At 40.0% G+C, this 17988-nt stretch overlaps 1 protein-coding gene across 5 annotated transcripts in view; it reads left to right on the forward strand.

Annotated features, from left to right (window-relative positions):
* The window catches only part of LOC131132813 (cell adhesion molecule 1), a 371964-nt gene that overhangs the window by 198589 nt on the left and 155387 nt on the right, over window positions 1–17988 (forward strand). The window contains exon 1 of one of the 5 annotated variants that reach the window (XM_078791845.1): window positions 8121–8151. The exons of the other annotated variants lie outside the window; for them this stretch is intronic. Coding sequence (XP_078647971.1) covers window positions 8136–8151 — 16 coding nt within the window. The 5' untranslated portion in view covers window positions 8121–8135. Of the gene's footprint in view, window positions 1–8120; window positions 8152–17988 lie in introns of those variants that run through there. 5 annotated transcript variants of the gene reach the window in all.

Here is a 17988-nt window from a genome sequence, read left to right on the forward strand (position 1 = left end):
TAATGATTCGTTTTGGGGTTGCTGATACAATTCAAGGACGATATTCGTTATTTAGAATGATATGAGCCGATACTTTTTAGCTAAAAATTTAACCAGTGTGACTGTGAATACCTGTATTCTTCACAGTGCAGGTTAATTCATTAATTAACAAGTAATGGAAATTTCATTCACATTTAATTTAATTTAATTTAATTTAATTTAATTTAAGTGCAACCAACACTGCAGGTTGGTTGAGGTTAACCTTTCCTGCTTTCAATATTCAATACATTTTCACGACAGTAAGTCCAACCAACATTTCAACAGTAGCTGTACGTACATGCAATGCAAAGTGTGTGGCTGTGTTTGAAACCACATACTTACCTACTACTCATACTAACTCTTTGAGTATGCAATGTGTCTACAGTTGCAGTATGCCATTTTTGAGTATGCGAGAAGTTCCCGAATGCATACTGCATTTGCCAGAAATGTTGAGTATGTATCATCAAATTACCCAGGATGCAACGTGACGTGACGTCGCTGCGGAAAAAAAACCCAAAAAAACATTGGCTGAACATTGAGCAGCAAGATGGACCAAACGGCGGTGTCAAGCAGGATATATTGCGAGTTGGTTCGCTTCTTGTTTTCAAAGTAAAAGCAGTGATTTATCACTATGGTTTTTTGTATGAGAAAAGTAAGGGGGTGTTTTATTTTGTGAAAATAACCTGAAATGCATTGCTCACTTTGACTAGCTTAAATTTTGCCGAATTCGTCCGAACGAAATTGTAAATGGTTGATATTTGGACTAATAAATGGCACACTCTGGATCTAAACGCCGTCTCGCTCGCCTGATTTAAGAAAAAATCTCAAAGTGATTTTTAGTGACATTTAAAAGAGTTTAGAGCTAAAGTGAAATCAGCTTCGGCCTGTCGATTTCGGCTCGGGTAGGAGCGCAATGCATTGTGGGTTATCATGTAGTACGCTGTAGTGTAAACGCTTTGCATACTGTCTGATGGATTGGGTATGCAGTATGGAGTGTAGATAGTATGGGCATGGAAGTATGAAGTAGTAAGTATGCGGTTTTGAACACAGCCTGTATATCCTACATACAGCGAGCGATTTATTTAGAACATCTCCCTCTTTACACAAGCCAAAGTGTTTCCACACACTGGAACGCAATGGTGCCTTCATTGATGGTCCTCTGTCAACCACCAAGCTTTGTTTTGTCGTCTGCTTTCCATCCATGGAAAGCTTGCCATGCTTCAATCAAATGCTTGATTTCCTAGTATTGATGCAATCGATTGATTACCTTTGAAACTACGGTAGATCCATATATCTGGAATGTCCGGAATAGCAACATGCCGAACACAGATCGATGGAGTTGGATAATAGGAATAGGAATACATTGATGCATAGATGAATGGTTACAACCCTTTTTGTTGGATTTGGTGTCCAAAATCAATATTGGGGGGGGTGACCCAAAACAAATTGATCTCAGTGAGACAATGAAGTTAATCTTGAAGTGATTTTTTTGTGTTTGCATTTCGTGAACTGTTTTTAAGAAGTCAGTTTATAAAATAAGTCGTTTAAAAATACAGAAAAAAAAAGAAATACAGAGATAAAATATATGGTAAAAAATTGTACAGAGTTAAAAAATGTTAATAATAATGCAAAGCTTAAATGTGTATGCTGAATATGGTGTTGTAAATTCAGTGCCAAAAAAATCACTGCAAATGAATTTGGTGTTTCAAAATGTACATGTAAAATTAATAAAAAATAATTGTCAAATTAATTTTAGAAAGATATATATATAAACTAATAAAAAATAAAAATATAAATAGTCACGTGACATGTGTGTATGAGTTTTTGAAACAGTGAAATTATTTAGATTATATAGAAATAGATTTTGTTTTACCCTGAAATATATAAATAAATTTAATCATATGCATTTTGTGTATGAATTTGTATTCAGTGAAATTTTCAGCAAAATTTGACGTTAAAAAAAATCAGTTTACTGCTGAAATGCCAACCATTCAGTTACATAAATTAAGCTTGTGGTCTGTATTGAGATAAGATACACACATTACGGTTTTGTCCAAGCTTGCCTGGTTTATATTATTTGTATAAAACACATTTTCAGTGTTTGTTTACATGTGTTGTGATATTGCATTTAAAGCAATCCATCAGCAACAGTAGCAGCTGTTGGGGTATTGTAATGTATTGTGACCAATAACAATATTTTTTTTATCAAATATGTCAAAAACAACAAAAAAAATCTGTATTTTTTCCAAAACTTGGTGGACATATGCAGTAGTTGGTATGCTAGTCTGATGGTTTTTTTAGTTGTCAAGTTTGAAGAGTAACCTGAATCAATCACCACTTGCAACAAAGTATATCGAGTCACACCTCAAATTAAAGCCCGTGATTTGTGCTTCCCAGATCTGTCTCCATTTTGCTAGTGGCACAAAAGGCAAAAAATGATTCTTCTGATTCCATTCCCCGGCAGCTATAGGCGTTCCCAGGTGAATTCATCACACATTTAGGCTAACTATGCTATCTCCATCCCGTGGAAAGCTAATGACTTTGTTGCATATATTAACACCGCCGCATGCACAAACATGACAGCAAAGTCTCTGACAAACGAGGCCCGCTTCGACTTAAATGGCACACCTACGAAGCCGATGGCCAATTACCCCTGGCAGGGCGTGCTGAAAACACGCTCTTCAATATGTTTTGACAGTGTGGTGCTACATCATAGTTAGCCTCGCAGACACAGTCATCAGCCTCACACTTGATCCTGAACACAAAAGCTGTCAACCAGGTCAGAAGCGTGGAGGACAAGAGGAAGGGGGGCAGTGTGTCCAATCACCGGCCGATGGCGGGCCGGGATTTGATGCTGTTGCCGAGTGAGGGGAGCGGCGGGAGGCGATGTAGTCTGTTGTTGCACGAGAGTGCAAAAGGACATGTGATCACAGTAGCACCGACTCGGAATGGAAGAACTCGGAGATGCTCGTGAGCTGGCGAAGTCCATCCTGGTTGAGTTGAAGAGGAGAGGCGGGGCAAACACGGAACATAGCTCGAAATATGTTTCATTTGCTCATTCAGGTCTCAAAGTAGACATCTTTGAAGGTTGTGTTTCAAGAATAGTAATGGTATTAATACAATATAAAAATGTGTGCCAAAATGTTGCCTCGGTTTGCGTACATTGCTCCAGTTAGTGTACTAAATGGCATGTGTCTTGTCTTGTAGATGTATTTTTGCCTCAAAACGTCCTCGTTACCTGCCTGTCAGCTTGATAATATGTGGAAACGGAAGCAGTAGTCGTCCATCGCCCGTCTATGATGCTTTGCTAGTTAGCAAAAAGCTACACTCAACCGCTGATGACATCATTTTATGTATTAGCACGTTTATAGGCTGCTAACAAGAACGTTTTGTGATAAAATGACATAAACAACACAGTTGGACTCGTGGCAACTGGAAAATTTATTCGGAACACAAAAAGACGACTGCACTATTTAATGGAAAATGTACACAAACCAAGGCAAAATGTTAGCATACATTTTCAACATTAACTGGAACACGCTAGCCAAGGTTCCACTGCATTGCAAGTCATAATCTTGCAAGAATAAGTTGTGGTATTTCTCCAATAGTGGTGCAATATTATAATAATAATGCTGTCATTTTATGGCTCACGATATTACACGAAAAAGTGGTAACGTTACGAAAATAAAGTATAATAATAATAATAATAAATAAAATAATAAAGCAATGTAAGTTGTTTTACTGCAAGAAAAAAGTCACATTACATAAGTAAAGCCAGAATTTTATAAAAAGATTATCTCTCAAGAAAAAGTCTTATTATTTTGAGAAAATGTCATAATGTGACAGCACTAAAGTTTGAATTTTACAAGAAAAAAAAAGTTGTAATATTCTGAGAAATGTTGCAATCTTCTTACTTTAATAAAGAAGTCGAACTTTTACGAGGACAAAGCCATAATGCTCCAACAATATATTGGAATATTACCATATGAAGCGTAAGCGTAAGTCCTCATCCCAAGGCAGGTTTACGTCTCCATACAGGAAAGATAAAATATAATTTACATGGAAACCTTTTCAGCCACTCGCCGGCTTCTTTTGGAGAGGTCAGACATGACTCCAGCGTCCTGACACGTGTTAGCGTCTAAGGCCCGCGCCCTCTGCGTGCATACATGCATACATCAGGGCTAATCTCAAGGCAGCTAATTAATATCTTCATTAGCATGCGTGCAAGACGCCCGATGCGCTAAGAAGGCGGCAGGCAAGAGGGCATTGAAGAGAACCAAGAGCCGTGCCTCAGAAAATAATATTAAACGAGCCGTGCGTTTAAAGGGGCTCTTGATAGCTTTTTTTTTTTTTTTTTTTTTTTTTTTTTTTTTTTACAGATGACTTTGGAAAGTTAACTATTAGTTATTCGCCTGGATGCTACATCACAGCAAAAAAAAAAAAAAAAAGTTTCTAATAGTCAGTGGGTGCAGAGTTGACAAAAGCCAGTATCCGCTGGGGTCCATAAACATTTTGGTACAGATGACATCAGAAAAATAAGAATGTCTCAGAGCCTGGATGCTACATCACAGCACACAAATACAAATGCCATTTTTGGTAGCATATCGACAGTCGACATTTGTATCATTTTAAACGTGCATCATTTAAATCAGGTGTGTCCAAAGTGCAGCCCAGGGACTATTCACCTTTTTTTTTATTATTATTATTTGGCTAGGGCACATTCTAAAGATATAATTTAACAAGAATAAAAAAAACCAGCAACAATTTAAAAATCAGCAGTAATGTTCCGAAAATAAAGATAAAATACAAAGAGAGTCTAACAAAAAAAATGCAATTTTTCGAGAATTAGTTTTAATGTTATGAGAACAAATAATGTCATTTTAGTAGTAAGTTAAAATATTAAAGGAAGGAAATATATTATCTTTTATGTGTTGTGATATAACAAACATAAAAACGTTAAATTGTAACTTTTGGAAAATTAGGTTGGGGAAAAGTGTTCAATTATTATGGGAATATTGGGGGGGGGACTGCGAAGCAGCTGCAATTTTACAAGTTTGATATCAAAATATTAAGAGAAAAAGTAGCAATTTTATGAGAAAAATGTCATAATATTATGAGAAGTCATTTTAGTAGCATTTGGTTTGTTTCTTTTGGCTTTTTCCCGATTACGGAGTCGCCACAGCGGATCTTAGAGTCGAAATATTGTTTTTTTTCATCTTATGAGAAACAAAAATATATTCTAATTGGAATTTTTGGAATATGATGATGGGAATAAAGTCAGAATACAACGAAGAAAATATTTACGATTATGTAAGAAGAAAGTTGAAACATCTGTAATTTAAAAAAAACAACAGTCAAAATGAAGGGAAAATGGGGGGCCAAAATTACAGCGATCGAATGTGTCTTATGTATTATAATCACAGGGCACATATAGACAAACAACCATTCACACGCACATTCATACCTATGGACAATTTGGAGTGGCCAATTAACCTAGCATGTTTTTGGAATGTGGGAGGAAATGTGGGAGTACCCGGAGAAAACCCACGCATGCACGGGGAGAACCAGGGATCCCCGAGCGATTGATTCAAACCCAGATCTTCCCGATCTCCTGACTGTGTGGCCAACATGCTAGCCACTCATCCACCATGCGGTGCCAGGGTGCAGCCTGGTGGTTGGGGACGCTGCCCTAACACTAATATAAGTGGTTGGTCCAATAGGGAAAATAGGCTAGGTTTTTTATTAGCCTGGAGCAGCATAAAAAATGAGTGGAAATGCGACGGCGTAACACGACGTTTCCCCACCGCAGGAACTTGAACTCGCGCTTCCTTCCCTGCAAAGTCTTTCTTGCAAGTGTTGCCAAGACATGGGCTAATCCCATTTTTGGGCTCAGAATGCTCACATTCAGGAAGTCGGTGCATGGAGATGCATGCAAGCAGTCACCATTTTTTTTTTTTTTTTTTGGGTGCACCTTCCCTCTCCCTGCTACGTAAGCCTCATATGATACAACTTTGTCTCTCTTCCAACCCCCACCCCCATGCCCTGAAAATAAAGACACAAGAGCAACCTGGCAAGTGGCAAAGGCAATTCAGCAGCCTGGCATAGGATGTGAATCACAAGAGGGTTTTCCAAGACTGCCTTGAGCTGTCAAAGAAAGAAAGGAGGAGGAAAGGAAGGAGGCAGTCAGTCATGCCGCTGAGATCTGCCTTCTCATTCAATTAAAGTGCTTCGACTGTGCAGGAACAGGACGGGCGTAGCGCAGCACAGGCATTTGATCTTGATGTATTTTTTGGATAGAGACTCCCATTTCTAGGTGCTGCATTTGGTTAGTTCAAGTTCAAGTGCAAGAGTGTCTGTCTTTTTGAGCCATGCAAAAAACCTAGTTGAGTTGAAATCAATAAATGTAGCATTTTCAAGCATAAAAGTGCACTCATGAAATAAAATACAGATATAAGGCATTCAGTCGATGTTTCGATGATATGTTGTATTGTACACTGATCAATCGGTGTCACTCTCCAGTTGGGTGAGACACACAAGCACCAGACTTGATCACTTTTTTTTTTTTTTACTTTTGACTTTTTTACTCTCTCACAAAAGGCGTATCCCTCACATGGGCGTCTGTTGTAGCCGTAGCCCACTCCAAGCTAAAATTCACTTCCTGTTCGCCCCCAACACTGCTCCCCGACATTGAACACATTTACAGCAACACACAATGTCTACTGTATTGGATAGTGGGAGTGTAAAGGTGACCATAGGGGTGTTATTACATGTCAAAAGGACTCTAATTATGCTAAAAAACATATTTAGATGGCCCATTCCTACTGGTTGTTTGTGAAAATCCTGAATACATCCTGATTGACATCTGTTCCCATTCTCGTACAAGCTTGTAAGACACTCGCCTCAACTCCAGATTGCGACATGTGCCCACCGCACGAGTAGCTTTCTCAATTCCTCCGGATGTCTCTTTGCCGTAACGCTGTCGCCCCATGAAACTGTCAGTATCGTTGTCACGCTTCAACCTTCACATGCGCGGAGAAGGCAACAAAGACAGAGTGCCCGGCATCAGTCAGTCTTTAAACTGCCTGCTGGTTATAATGGGAGGTTTATTGCGGGTTTTTGAGAAAAAGTTATATACTACTAATAATAATATTCATTCATTCATTCATTCATTCATTCAATGTCTACCACTTATCCTCATGAGGGTTACGAGGGGTGTTGGAGCCTATCCCAGCTGTCTTGGGGCGAGAGGCGGGGTACACCCTGGACTGGTGGCCAGCCAATCACAGGGCACATATAGACAAACAACCATTCACACTCACATTCATACCTATGGACAATTTGGAGTGGCCAATTAACCTAGCATGTTTTTGGAATGTGGGAGGAAACCGGAGTACCCGGAGAAAACCCACGCATGCACGGGGAGAACATGCAAACTCCACACAGAGATGGCCGAGGGTGGAATTGAACTCAGGTCTCTTAGCAGTGCAGCCCTCAGTTTGCTTACATGTTTTATCCAATTCAAATTTCACCATAAAATCCTTAAAAAATCTGTTTCAAAAAATGCACTTACATAAATTCTACAAAGCTACAAAAGAGTGGCTGCTCTAGAATATCCATGCGTGCTAATATTGACTTGGCAAGGGTTTTAAAAAAACGTGATGGAATACTAAAGAAGAAGAAGAGAGATGAATGACGGCGTCTGCAAGCACTCTGTCAACATTTGCCGTGAGGGCCGCTAAATGATAAACATGGCGGCGCAACCATCCGTCTAAGTGACAAACGTGGCGTGCTTCCACATCAACTTTAATGAGTATGATGGCAGACAAAAAAACAAAACAAAACCGTACTGCTCCATTATTCATCCTTATTTCCCGATCAGTGTTTCCGAGGTTTTAAAAAAGAGCGACATGAACATCGTAGACGACAGCTTGAAATTGATGCATGTCTTGGTCCGCCTCGCATTAGCGCCTTCTGGTAAATTGTTGGTTCTGGAGTCAAATGTTTTTAGTGGAGGCGTCCCCGGAACATTAACAGTAATTATCTTCCATTATTTCATATTTCTCTCTCTTGTCTCTTCTAGGTAAGTGTCAGACTTGAGGATTATTCCGCTCCTTTCCATGGTTCTGCTATCAGGTTTGGACAAAACCCCCAAACAATTTGTTCTGTGGTTTCTTTGTCTCTGTGTGGGTGCTGGGTTTCTGTGATTTTGATCAAAGATGGGTTGGAGTTGCTTGGTGGTCTCACTCGCTGACAACTCTGGTTTTGTGTGGCGGAGATAAAAGTGAAATGTCACGACTGGCTGACAGAGGGGCTTTGGTCTTTTTGTCGCCCGGCCCGGCAGAGGTGTTCATCGTGACGTTGATGGCTGATTGCTTTCAGAGGGACCCGACTTGACGGCTGTAATTGGGACAGCTTTGTCTTTGTTAGTCGGTTGGGTATTCACCCCAGCTCTTAATATGCACAGTTGATTATGATGCCTTTAACGCAACCTGGTTAATCACATTGGTTATTGTTCTTCTTATCCGTTTTACTGTAATATTTGTAGTGACTTTGGCAATTAATCCGAATCTGGTCTATGTTATAGTTTGATCTTTCTAACAATTTCCTGTTGCTTTAGATTTGTTTTCAGAGAGCTGGTTATTTATTTATTTTTTTTCTCTCAACATCATCACATTTGAACAAATTGCAGTATTTTCACAATTTTTATTGGTTTTCTGTAGGAATTGTCTATGTAATTGGAATGTACTGTACCGGATATAATATTACTATATGTGTGTGTAGTAAATGTATCAAATGAAACAAATCATAGCCTAGGTGCATTTATGAGCCTATATTATGCCTTTTGTCTTATTTATGTCATTACATTACATTTGGTTTGAAGTATTGTGTTGGTATGAAGTGGATTTTGGCTTGTGGACCAGCTGCTAAAAAAAATATTTCAAGCAATTTCTTGTTTGTTTTTCATGTCATTGGTTTTATTTCAAATCATTTTATTTATTAACTTTTTAATGCGGCTGAACGGCAGATGAGTGGTGAGCGTGAAGGCCTCACAGCTAGGAAACCCGAGTTCGACTCCACCCTCTGCCATGTCTGTGTGGAGTTTGCATGTTCTCCCCGTGCATGCGTGGGTTTTCTCCCACACAATATGCAGTATTCTACACTGGTCACTAGGTGTCAGTAATAAGAAGCAATAATAAGAAACTCAATGCTATCGTGGGAGTCTAAATTGTGTTATTGTGTTATTTATGTGTAATATGTCTTATTTTGTGCTGCACGGCGTTCGAGTGGTTAGCGCACAGCTAGACGACCCAGAGTTCAATCCCACCCTCTGCCATCTCTGTGTGGAGTTTGCATGTTCTCCCCGTGCATGCGTGGGTTTTCTCCGGGTACTCCGGTTTCCTCCCACATTCCAAAAACATGCTAGGTTAATTGGCCACTCCAAATTGTCCATAGGTATGAATGTGAGTGTGAATGGCTGTTTGTGTATATGTACCCTGTGATTGGCTGGCCACCAGTCCAGAGTGTAAGACAGCTGGGATAGGCTCCAGCGCCCCCTGCGACCCTCGTGAGGATAAGCAGTAGAAAATGAATGGATGAACTTTTTAATGCAATTTTTTCCAACCTTTTTTCCTGTATTCATTTCCATGAAAGAGTAGTGTTTTATTAATATGGTCTTGTGCTGATAAAATGACTAGACTTTGGCAGGCTAACAGCTTTTCCTGAAGGCTAACCTGACAAGATGCTCCAGTCATATTTTTCGACATTTCATGGCACTGAAACAAGAAAATCCTGCATATACAGTGAAGAAAATAAGTATTTGAACACCCTGCTATTTTGCTATTTCTCCCACTTAGAAATCATGGAGGGGTCTGAAATTTTCATCGTAGGTGCATGTCCACTGTGAGAGAGATAAACTAAAAAGAAAAATCCAGAAATCACAATGCATGATTTTTTAACAATTTATTTGTGTGATACAGCTGCAAATAAGTATTTGAACACCTGAGAAAATGAATGTTAATATTTGGTACAGTAGCCTTTGTTTGCTATTACAGAGGTCAAACGTTTCCTGTAGTTTTTCACCAGGTTTGCACACACTGCAGGAGGGATCTTGGCCCACTCCTCCACACAGATCTTCTCTAGATCAGTCAGGTTTCTGGGCTGTCGCTGAGAAACACGGAGTTTGAGCTCCCTCCAAAGATTTTCGATTGGGTTCAGGTCTGGAGACTGGCTGGGCCATGCTAGAACCTTGATATGCTTCTTACGGAGCCACTCCTTGGTTTTCCTGGCTGTGTGCTTCGGGTCGTTGTCGTGTTGGAAGACCCAGCCACGACCCATCTTCAATGCTCTGACAGAGGGAAGGAGGTTGTTCCCCAAAATCTCACAATACACGGCCCCAGTCATCCTCTCTTTAATGCAGTGCACTCGTCCTGTCCCATGTGCAGAAAAACACCCCCAAAGCATGATGCTACCACCCCCATGCTTCACAGTAGGGATGGTGTTCTTCGGATTGTACTCTTCATTCTTCTTCCTCCAAACACGCTTATTGGAATTATGACCAAAAAGTTCTATTTTGGTCTCATCTGACCATAAAACTTTCTCCCATGACTCCTCTGTATCATCCAAATGGTCATATGCAAACTTAAGACGGGCCTTGACATGTGCTGGTTTAAGCAGGGGAACCTTTCGTGCCATGCATGATTTCACATCATGACGTCTTAGTGTATTACCTACAGTAACCTTGGAAACGGTGGTCCCAGCTCTTTTCAGGTCATTGACCAAGTCCTGTCGTGTAGTTCTGGGCTGATTCCTCACCTTTCTTAGAATCATTGAGACCCCACGAGGTGATATCTTGCATGGGGCTCCACTCCGATTGAGATTGACCGTCATGTTTAGCTTCTTCCATTTTCTAATGATAGCTCCAACAGTGGACCTTTTTTCACCAAGCTGCTTGGTAATTGCTCCGTAGCCCTTTCCAGCCTTGTGGAGGTGTACAATTTTGTCTCTGGTGTCTTTGGACAGCTCTTTGGTCTTCGCCATGTTACAAGTTAAAGTCTTACTGATTGTATGGGGTGGACAGGTGTCTTTATGCAGCTAACGACCTCAAACAGGTGCATCTGATTCAGGATGATACATGGAGTGCAGGTGGACTTCTAATGGGCAGACTAACAGGTCTTTCAGGGTCAGAATTCTAGATGATACACAGGTGTTCAAATACTTATTTGCAGCTGTATCACACAAATAAATTGTTAAAAAATCATGCATTGTGATTTCTGGATTTTTCTTTTTAGTTTATCTCTCTCACAGTGGACATGCACCTACGATGAAAATTTCAGACCCCTCCATGATTTCTAAGTGGGAGAAATAGCAAAATAGCAGGGTGTTCAAATACTTATTTTCTTCACTGTATTTACCCATTTAGCTAAAACAGTCTTAGTGAGGAACTGCAGATTGTGTCATTTTTTCTGCATCATGCCCACACTTCACTGCTCATTAAAAGCTCACAGCAGCAGGGACAAAATCCTGGCAAAACCTGCCACCATCACCATGTGTGCCACCCAGTCCTAGAAGGAGCAGCACTTTGGCATGCAGCAGTTAAGCCAGATTATTGGCAAACCCTCGTTGGCCTTTATCAAGACCACTAATTACTCTTCGTCCCTCACTCGCTCCAGTGCTTGCTGGAAATAACGTAACGCTACGCTCACATTCTAAGAGCGCCATCAGGTTGGCAGAAGGAAAACCAAATGATCAAACTTACAGCTGTCATGTCTGGAGCAGAGCTCCGGGCTTTATTTTAAGACTGTGGTGAAGCCTGTTTGTAGTTGCACTCCTTGTCCTCCCTGTTTCTAGGGGCAGGTCAGAGGCGGCATCATGAAAGGAGTTTTTTTTTTTTTTTTTTTTTTCATGATGCCTTTGTGAAAATCGCGGAATTTCAAAAGTGAGGCTTTTGCGCTCCTTTCCTGTCAAAAGCGAAGCACCCAAGTGAGCGTGCCCATAGATTTGGTGCCCATAAACAGTAAGAATAGAATGGAATTGGGGACCTGGACCTATTCAAATTAAAACCTGATAAGACTACAAAAAAGACAAAAGTGGTTCTGAAAAGTAAAATTTTTTGCAAGTTGTATCATTCATAACAGTTTCTCAAAATGTATGGCTACCGGTAGGAAAATGTGTTCTTAAAATAAAAATAAAAGCCAAATAAAACCTGACTGATTTTACCAAGTCAAATAAATTCAGTTTGGATGAATCATAGCAGCAAAGGACAAAAGCACATATTTTTTGTTTGTTATGTTTTTTTTGACTGTTTATTTTATTTCCAACTGGACACTATTTTAATAGTAATTTTGCAACTTTGTTCCATCAAGGTTTTTTAAAAATATATGAATAATTGTTGCTTTGTTTTGTGGTTAATATGACCTATTATGAGTCAGAAAAATATGTATACACTATGTAAGCACATTTTACATATGTTGGCCTAAATGAAATGCACATGTAAGGCATTCAGAAAACACATTCAGACATGTTACAATATGCAGTATTCAACACTGGTCACTAGTTGTCAGTAATAAGAAGCAATAATAAGAAACTCTCTCAATGCTATCGTGGGAGTCTAAATTGTGTTTTATTCATGTATAATATGTGTTATTTTGGGCTGCACGGCAGTCGAGTGGTTAGCGTCGCTGGGTTAGGGACCCAGAGTTCAATCCCACCCTCGGCCATCTCTGTGTGGAGTTGCATGCGTGGGTTTTCTCCGGGTACTCCGGTTTCCTCCCACATTCCAAAAACATGCTAGGTTAATTGGCCACTCCAAATTGTCCATAGGTATGAATGTGAGTGTGAATGGTTGTTTGTCTGTATGTGCCCTGTGATTGGCTGGCCACCAGTCCAGGGTGTACCCCGCCAGTTGGGATAGGCTCCAGCACCCCTGTCACCCTCGTGAGGATAAGCGGTAGAAAATGAATGAATGAATGTCTTATTTTGTCTTATTATATCCACTATATTGGGTAATAGGAGTGTAGATGTGACTATAGGACTGTTATTTCATAAACCATATTTGGAAAGCGGTGCACAGGTTTTCTATGCTTGAAGTACTAAAATATTCCATTTAGAATTACGGAATCCTACTTAGCAGAAATGTACTCATCGTCTGGAACCAAGTAACCGCGACAAACAAAGGATTCCGAGGTTCCACAGTATTCTGCATCTGTTCCATCAAAGCCATTTTAGGTGAGCAGGCCATTTTGACTACAAAGCCGTATCTGCTTCTGTGGCTGCATGGAACACATGTCCACGTGCACCCAGAAACAAAAGCAGCTTAGTCTGCGGTGTACGCTAATACTCTTGTAGTCCCATTTTGTAGCATATTGCCGTGTTGCAAAATGGCTCCAGATGGGGTGGGGGTACGCGGGATCCCTGGTCCGATCCCTTGTTCACCTGCTGCCGGATGCAAGCTTTTGTCAAAGTCATAAATCACAATGCCATGCATAATATATACAGGTAAAAGTTCCCCGCTGAAATATGAGCTTGCCTCTAAATGTGCGCACAAGCACAAAACTGCTGGCGTCGGCAGGAATATGAAGGTAGTATTTTGTGTTTTTTAGCATGTGCATTGAAAAGATGGTGACGGATGCTATTAATTAATGGATGCTGGAATTAAACCCGACGTGCTTTTGCCAAGATGAAATGGTTGACATTGGAGCTAAGCAGAAGAACTTTAAAATAGCGACGAGCTATTGATTGACCATTGATAATAATAATAATAATACATTTTATTTGTATAGCGCTTTTCAAAATACTCAAAGACACTTTACAGAAGAATGGAGTTGAATAAAAAACAAGTAAACAGAGTAAAAGATACATTAAAATACAACATTCATTGATTAATACACAGTTAAATCATGAGAAAAAGCGGGGCGTGGCACAGCAGTCAGATATAAAAAGTTAGACATTAAAAACAGATTTAAAGAGGTGGCTTTTTAGTTGTTTTTTTTAAAACTGGGAAGGTCAGGACAAGCACGGAGTGAATGGGGCAAAGAGTTCCAGAGGGTGGGGGCAGCGATGGAGAAGGCTCTGTCTCCCCAGGTTCGGAGCTTGGTCTTACAACCTGATCAATTCTCAGTTCATCGTAATCAGAACCAGAATTAAAGTGATGCGTTTGACATGAGGTGTCACTTTGGAAAACGAAACGACACAAGGCGACGTACGAATACGAGTTTACGAGTGTATTCATTTCGTAGCTGCAGTGCTTCTAGTCGATATATGTTATGTTTTTGTCAACAGATTTCAGCTTCATCTTGTGTCACCAATGTCAATGTCATCGGCAATGAGGTCGTTTACAATCAGTGCTTGCTCATGTCACATAGGCTACATTCAATCCAGGTTTTTTTTTTTTATCATATGTCACCTTGATCTGATTTTTTCATGGCACTGTGAACACAATTCCAATTTCTTCACAGCCTCGGTTGTATAGATAAAAATCCGACATGTATGCAATGCTACTGCAGTCCGAATGGTCAGGTCATATATATGCATAAGTCATGGAAAGGTGTGTTTTGCAGTACTTACTGATGTCGGGAAGAACTCAGAAAATATATTTTTTTAAAGTGTCACGGCAATGTCCTAGCACCTCTGGGTTTTGAACAGACACCCCCCACATTCTGCCATAGCCTAAATAGCTTATAACATGCACTTCTGCTGTTTTTACGGCTTAAAACTGTACCAAACATGATCTCTTGTATTGTTCACTTGTGTCATTACCTTTTTTTCGCCTCTCATGCAAAAAATATCACAAAAAATATGCGATATCACTGATTTCCTTCCCAATATGACAATTTCAAGCGAGTGTCGGCAATATCGATCTCGTGCAATCATAGTGCACGTCCAATATTTAGGAATATTGATAAAATATGTGAAAATTGTGTTTTAAACAATACTAAAAAAGAAATATGGTAATGGTATTGGTAATGGTTTAATTTCATTTGAACATGCATGAGATTACAATTGAGTGCATCCCATAATCAGTTCCCAGTTCCACATGTCCAAAAGGAGTAGGAAGAAGCAAAGCTTATTAAATCCTACCCCTCCATCTGGTACTTTTACAATCACTAACTGTTACATTTGTTCACTTCCTGCTTTCCATAATACAGTTTAAGGTTGTTTTTTTTTAATAATGTACCTCGTACCTCGTAGGAGGTGATATGAGCATCCAATGCCATAATGGGTACCATAGTAAGTGTCAATATAGTGATATATATAGCACATCATGACTGGTTCAAGACTCTTCATCCTTGTATTCAGCAAACATCAACTGCTTGTATTGTTTCTTGAATTGGCTCATCGTTGTGCATTGTTTAAGATAAATAACAAAGTATCAATATTTTATATCAATTTTAGAGTAGAATCGATATGCCATGAGTATCACAGCATCCTACAATAACGAAAGCATTTCCCATCCGCTTGTTTGTGTTTGCAAAACTTTACTTTTGTTTTAAATCCTTTTTTGAATGATTATTTTTTAACCACACCTCTCCATCCCTCATGGTGTCTACTGAGAAGATTGTCCCCTTTGCCTATAAGCACAATGGCACTTGCAATGCTATACATATTCTTCTGGCAAATGTTCATAACAGACGAACAATAATATTGAAAATGGTGATTGTTTTTGTCATAATAGCCTTTTTCGGACATAATAAGGTTTAATCGCTGCAAGGACCAATAAGCTTATTGTTGGTGCGTATCAACCGTGGCGTTCTGAGCTGCACTATGGAGTCAATTATTCAAATCGGCAGATCTTGGATGGGAAAATAAAAAGCGAACAGCGCAGCCTTTTTGATTTATCCTGGTATCACAGCCCTCCGCGGGTCATTTATCAGCAAAATGGCTTTCTGAATCCATACTCTAAAGTTCATTACAGCCATTAAAGATTTATTCCATCACAGTTAGAGATAATTCATCGGAGGCGTTTTTTTTCTTTTTTTTTAATGGATGGACGGAGGATGCAAAACAAGTTTTCGAAGGACTCGCCTCTCCTTCATGCGGAATTACAGCAGGAGCTCCCAATTTGCCCAACGTGGAGATGAAAGGCTCATCATTCCTTGAACTCGTCAGCCCAAACGAACTCTGCTTGGAGAGGTTGGAGTGTTTTGGATGAGTGGGCTCTTCATCAGCCAAGGCCGAGCTGCGTTGGGGCTAATGAAGGACCTTGTCGAGTGTGAATATGATCAAATTCAATCCAATCTCAATCCAAATTGCCAACCAAAGAATGGTCTTATTCTTCTTTTCAAGGTAGTCATCTTTAAGAAAATAATCGATTTGCATCAAAGTGGGAGACGCGATGAAGCAAGCGTTGGGTCCACTTTCAAAAAACATCAAAGAGCCTTTGACCTCACATGCTATCACTTGCTACGTTTCTCTACAAACACAAATGACCTCCGGTGGCCCCAATTTGCACCGTGTCAGAGAACATTGGCGTTATCATCTGTGGCTGTAGAGACCCTCCTTGTTTTAGTTTTTGTTTTTTATGTATTTGTTGGGGAAGCATGGCTCCAGCAGTATAGTGGCCCCCTCCCAACGTGATGGTTGCTGGTGTCCCCCTCTGTGGCCATACCCTTGACCAATACACTGAACACCCCATTACTCGTGTCATCCAACTTTAAGCCAATGTACTTACCATATGTTATGATTGTCATTTGCGGTATCACGAGCCATCTCTGTATGCGCTTTATAATGTTACTGCTTGGCTGTTGGTGTGAAAGTCATGCCTGGTACACTTATTACACGTATTGCTGCTTACAATGCTTACAACTCATCAACGCTAGCAATGCTGCAATTCAGTAATCACTTGCAATTTTATACTTCAAATCTTCTTCGCCTCTCTGTATCACACTTTCCAAATATCATTGGCGTTTTGTGGTTGACTGCGGCTTATTTTTAGAAAAGAAAACAATGTATATTTAATATATGTGTGTGTGTATATATATATATATATATTCCACCCTCGGCCATCTCTGTGTGGAGTTTGCATGTTCTCCCCGTGCATGCGTGGGTTTTCTCCGGGTACTCCGGTTTCCTCCCACATTCCAAAAACATGCTAGGTTAATTGGCCACTCCAAATTGTCCATAGGTATGAATGTGAGTGTGCATGGTTATTTGTCTATATGTGCCCTGTGATTGGCTGGCCACCAGTCCAGGGTGTACCCCGCCTCTCGCCGCAAGACAGCTGGGATAGGCTCCAGCACCCCCGCGACCCTCGTGAGGATAAGCGGTAGAAAATGAATATATATATATATTTCATGTCTAGAGGGCTCTAGTACAAAAGTGCATTGAGAGGGCAATAAACAGGATTTCTATGCTCCAAACTAAAATATATTTATATATTTTTATTGACATTGTTTTAATTATTTATATTTATTTATTTACATTTATTGATTTATATATTTATCTGAAAATGTACTTCCCACGGTTGGGCCTGGGATTGATTTTACCTTTTTTTGTTGCACTTTCTAATGCACTCAGAATCATTTTTAGTTTGCATTTGTGCTATGTAGTCAACGCCCCCGTCCTCACTGCAGATTAGGTAATAAACCAGGCAGCATAAACGGACCGTCCAATAATCATGAAAATGTGTTTGTTTTGTCTTCTTTCGTTTTGTACGTGACCATTTTGAACTAGAAAAAAAATTCCTAGCACACATGCTGGTAGAAAGCAAATGAGGTGAGGGCACTGGGCAGATAAAGTTTGAACTTTTTTTTATCAGTCAATAAGCTCACATAGGGGTCGGAAATGTCGCCTGAAAATGTCCAAACGTGCTCCTTCAAGACCTTCTCTTTGAAGAATCGTTTTCCACGTGTGGGCTTCCCACAAAGTGCTGCTTGGATGAGAACCCCACATTCTGATTAATTATCTTCTAAGTGGCTGTTGAAATTTGGAGAGTGCGAGTGTGACTTTCTTCACTGTGGTTCCATTTAGGGATCG

This window comes from Doryrhamphus excisus, linkage group LG1, assembly GCF_037039965.1.
Source record: "Doryrhamphus excisus strain RoL-2023G ecotype Guam linkage group LG1, RoL_Dexc_Guam_v1.1, whole genome shotgun sequence".
Classification (NCBI taxonomy): domain Eukaryota; kingdom Metazoa; phylum Chordata; class Actinopteri; order Syngnathiformes; family Syngnathidae; genus Doryrhamphus; species Doryrhamphus excisus.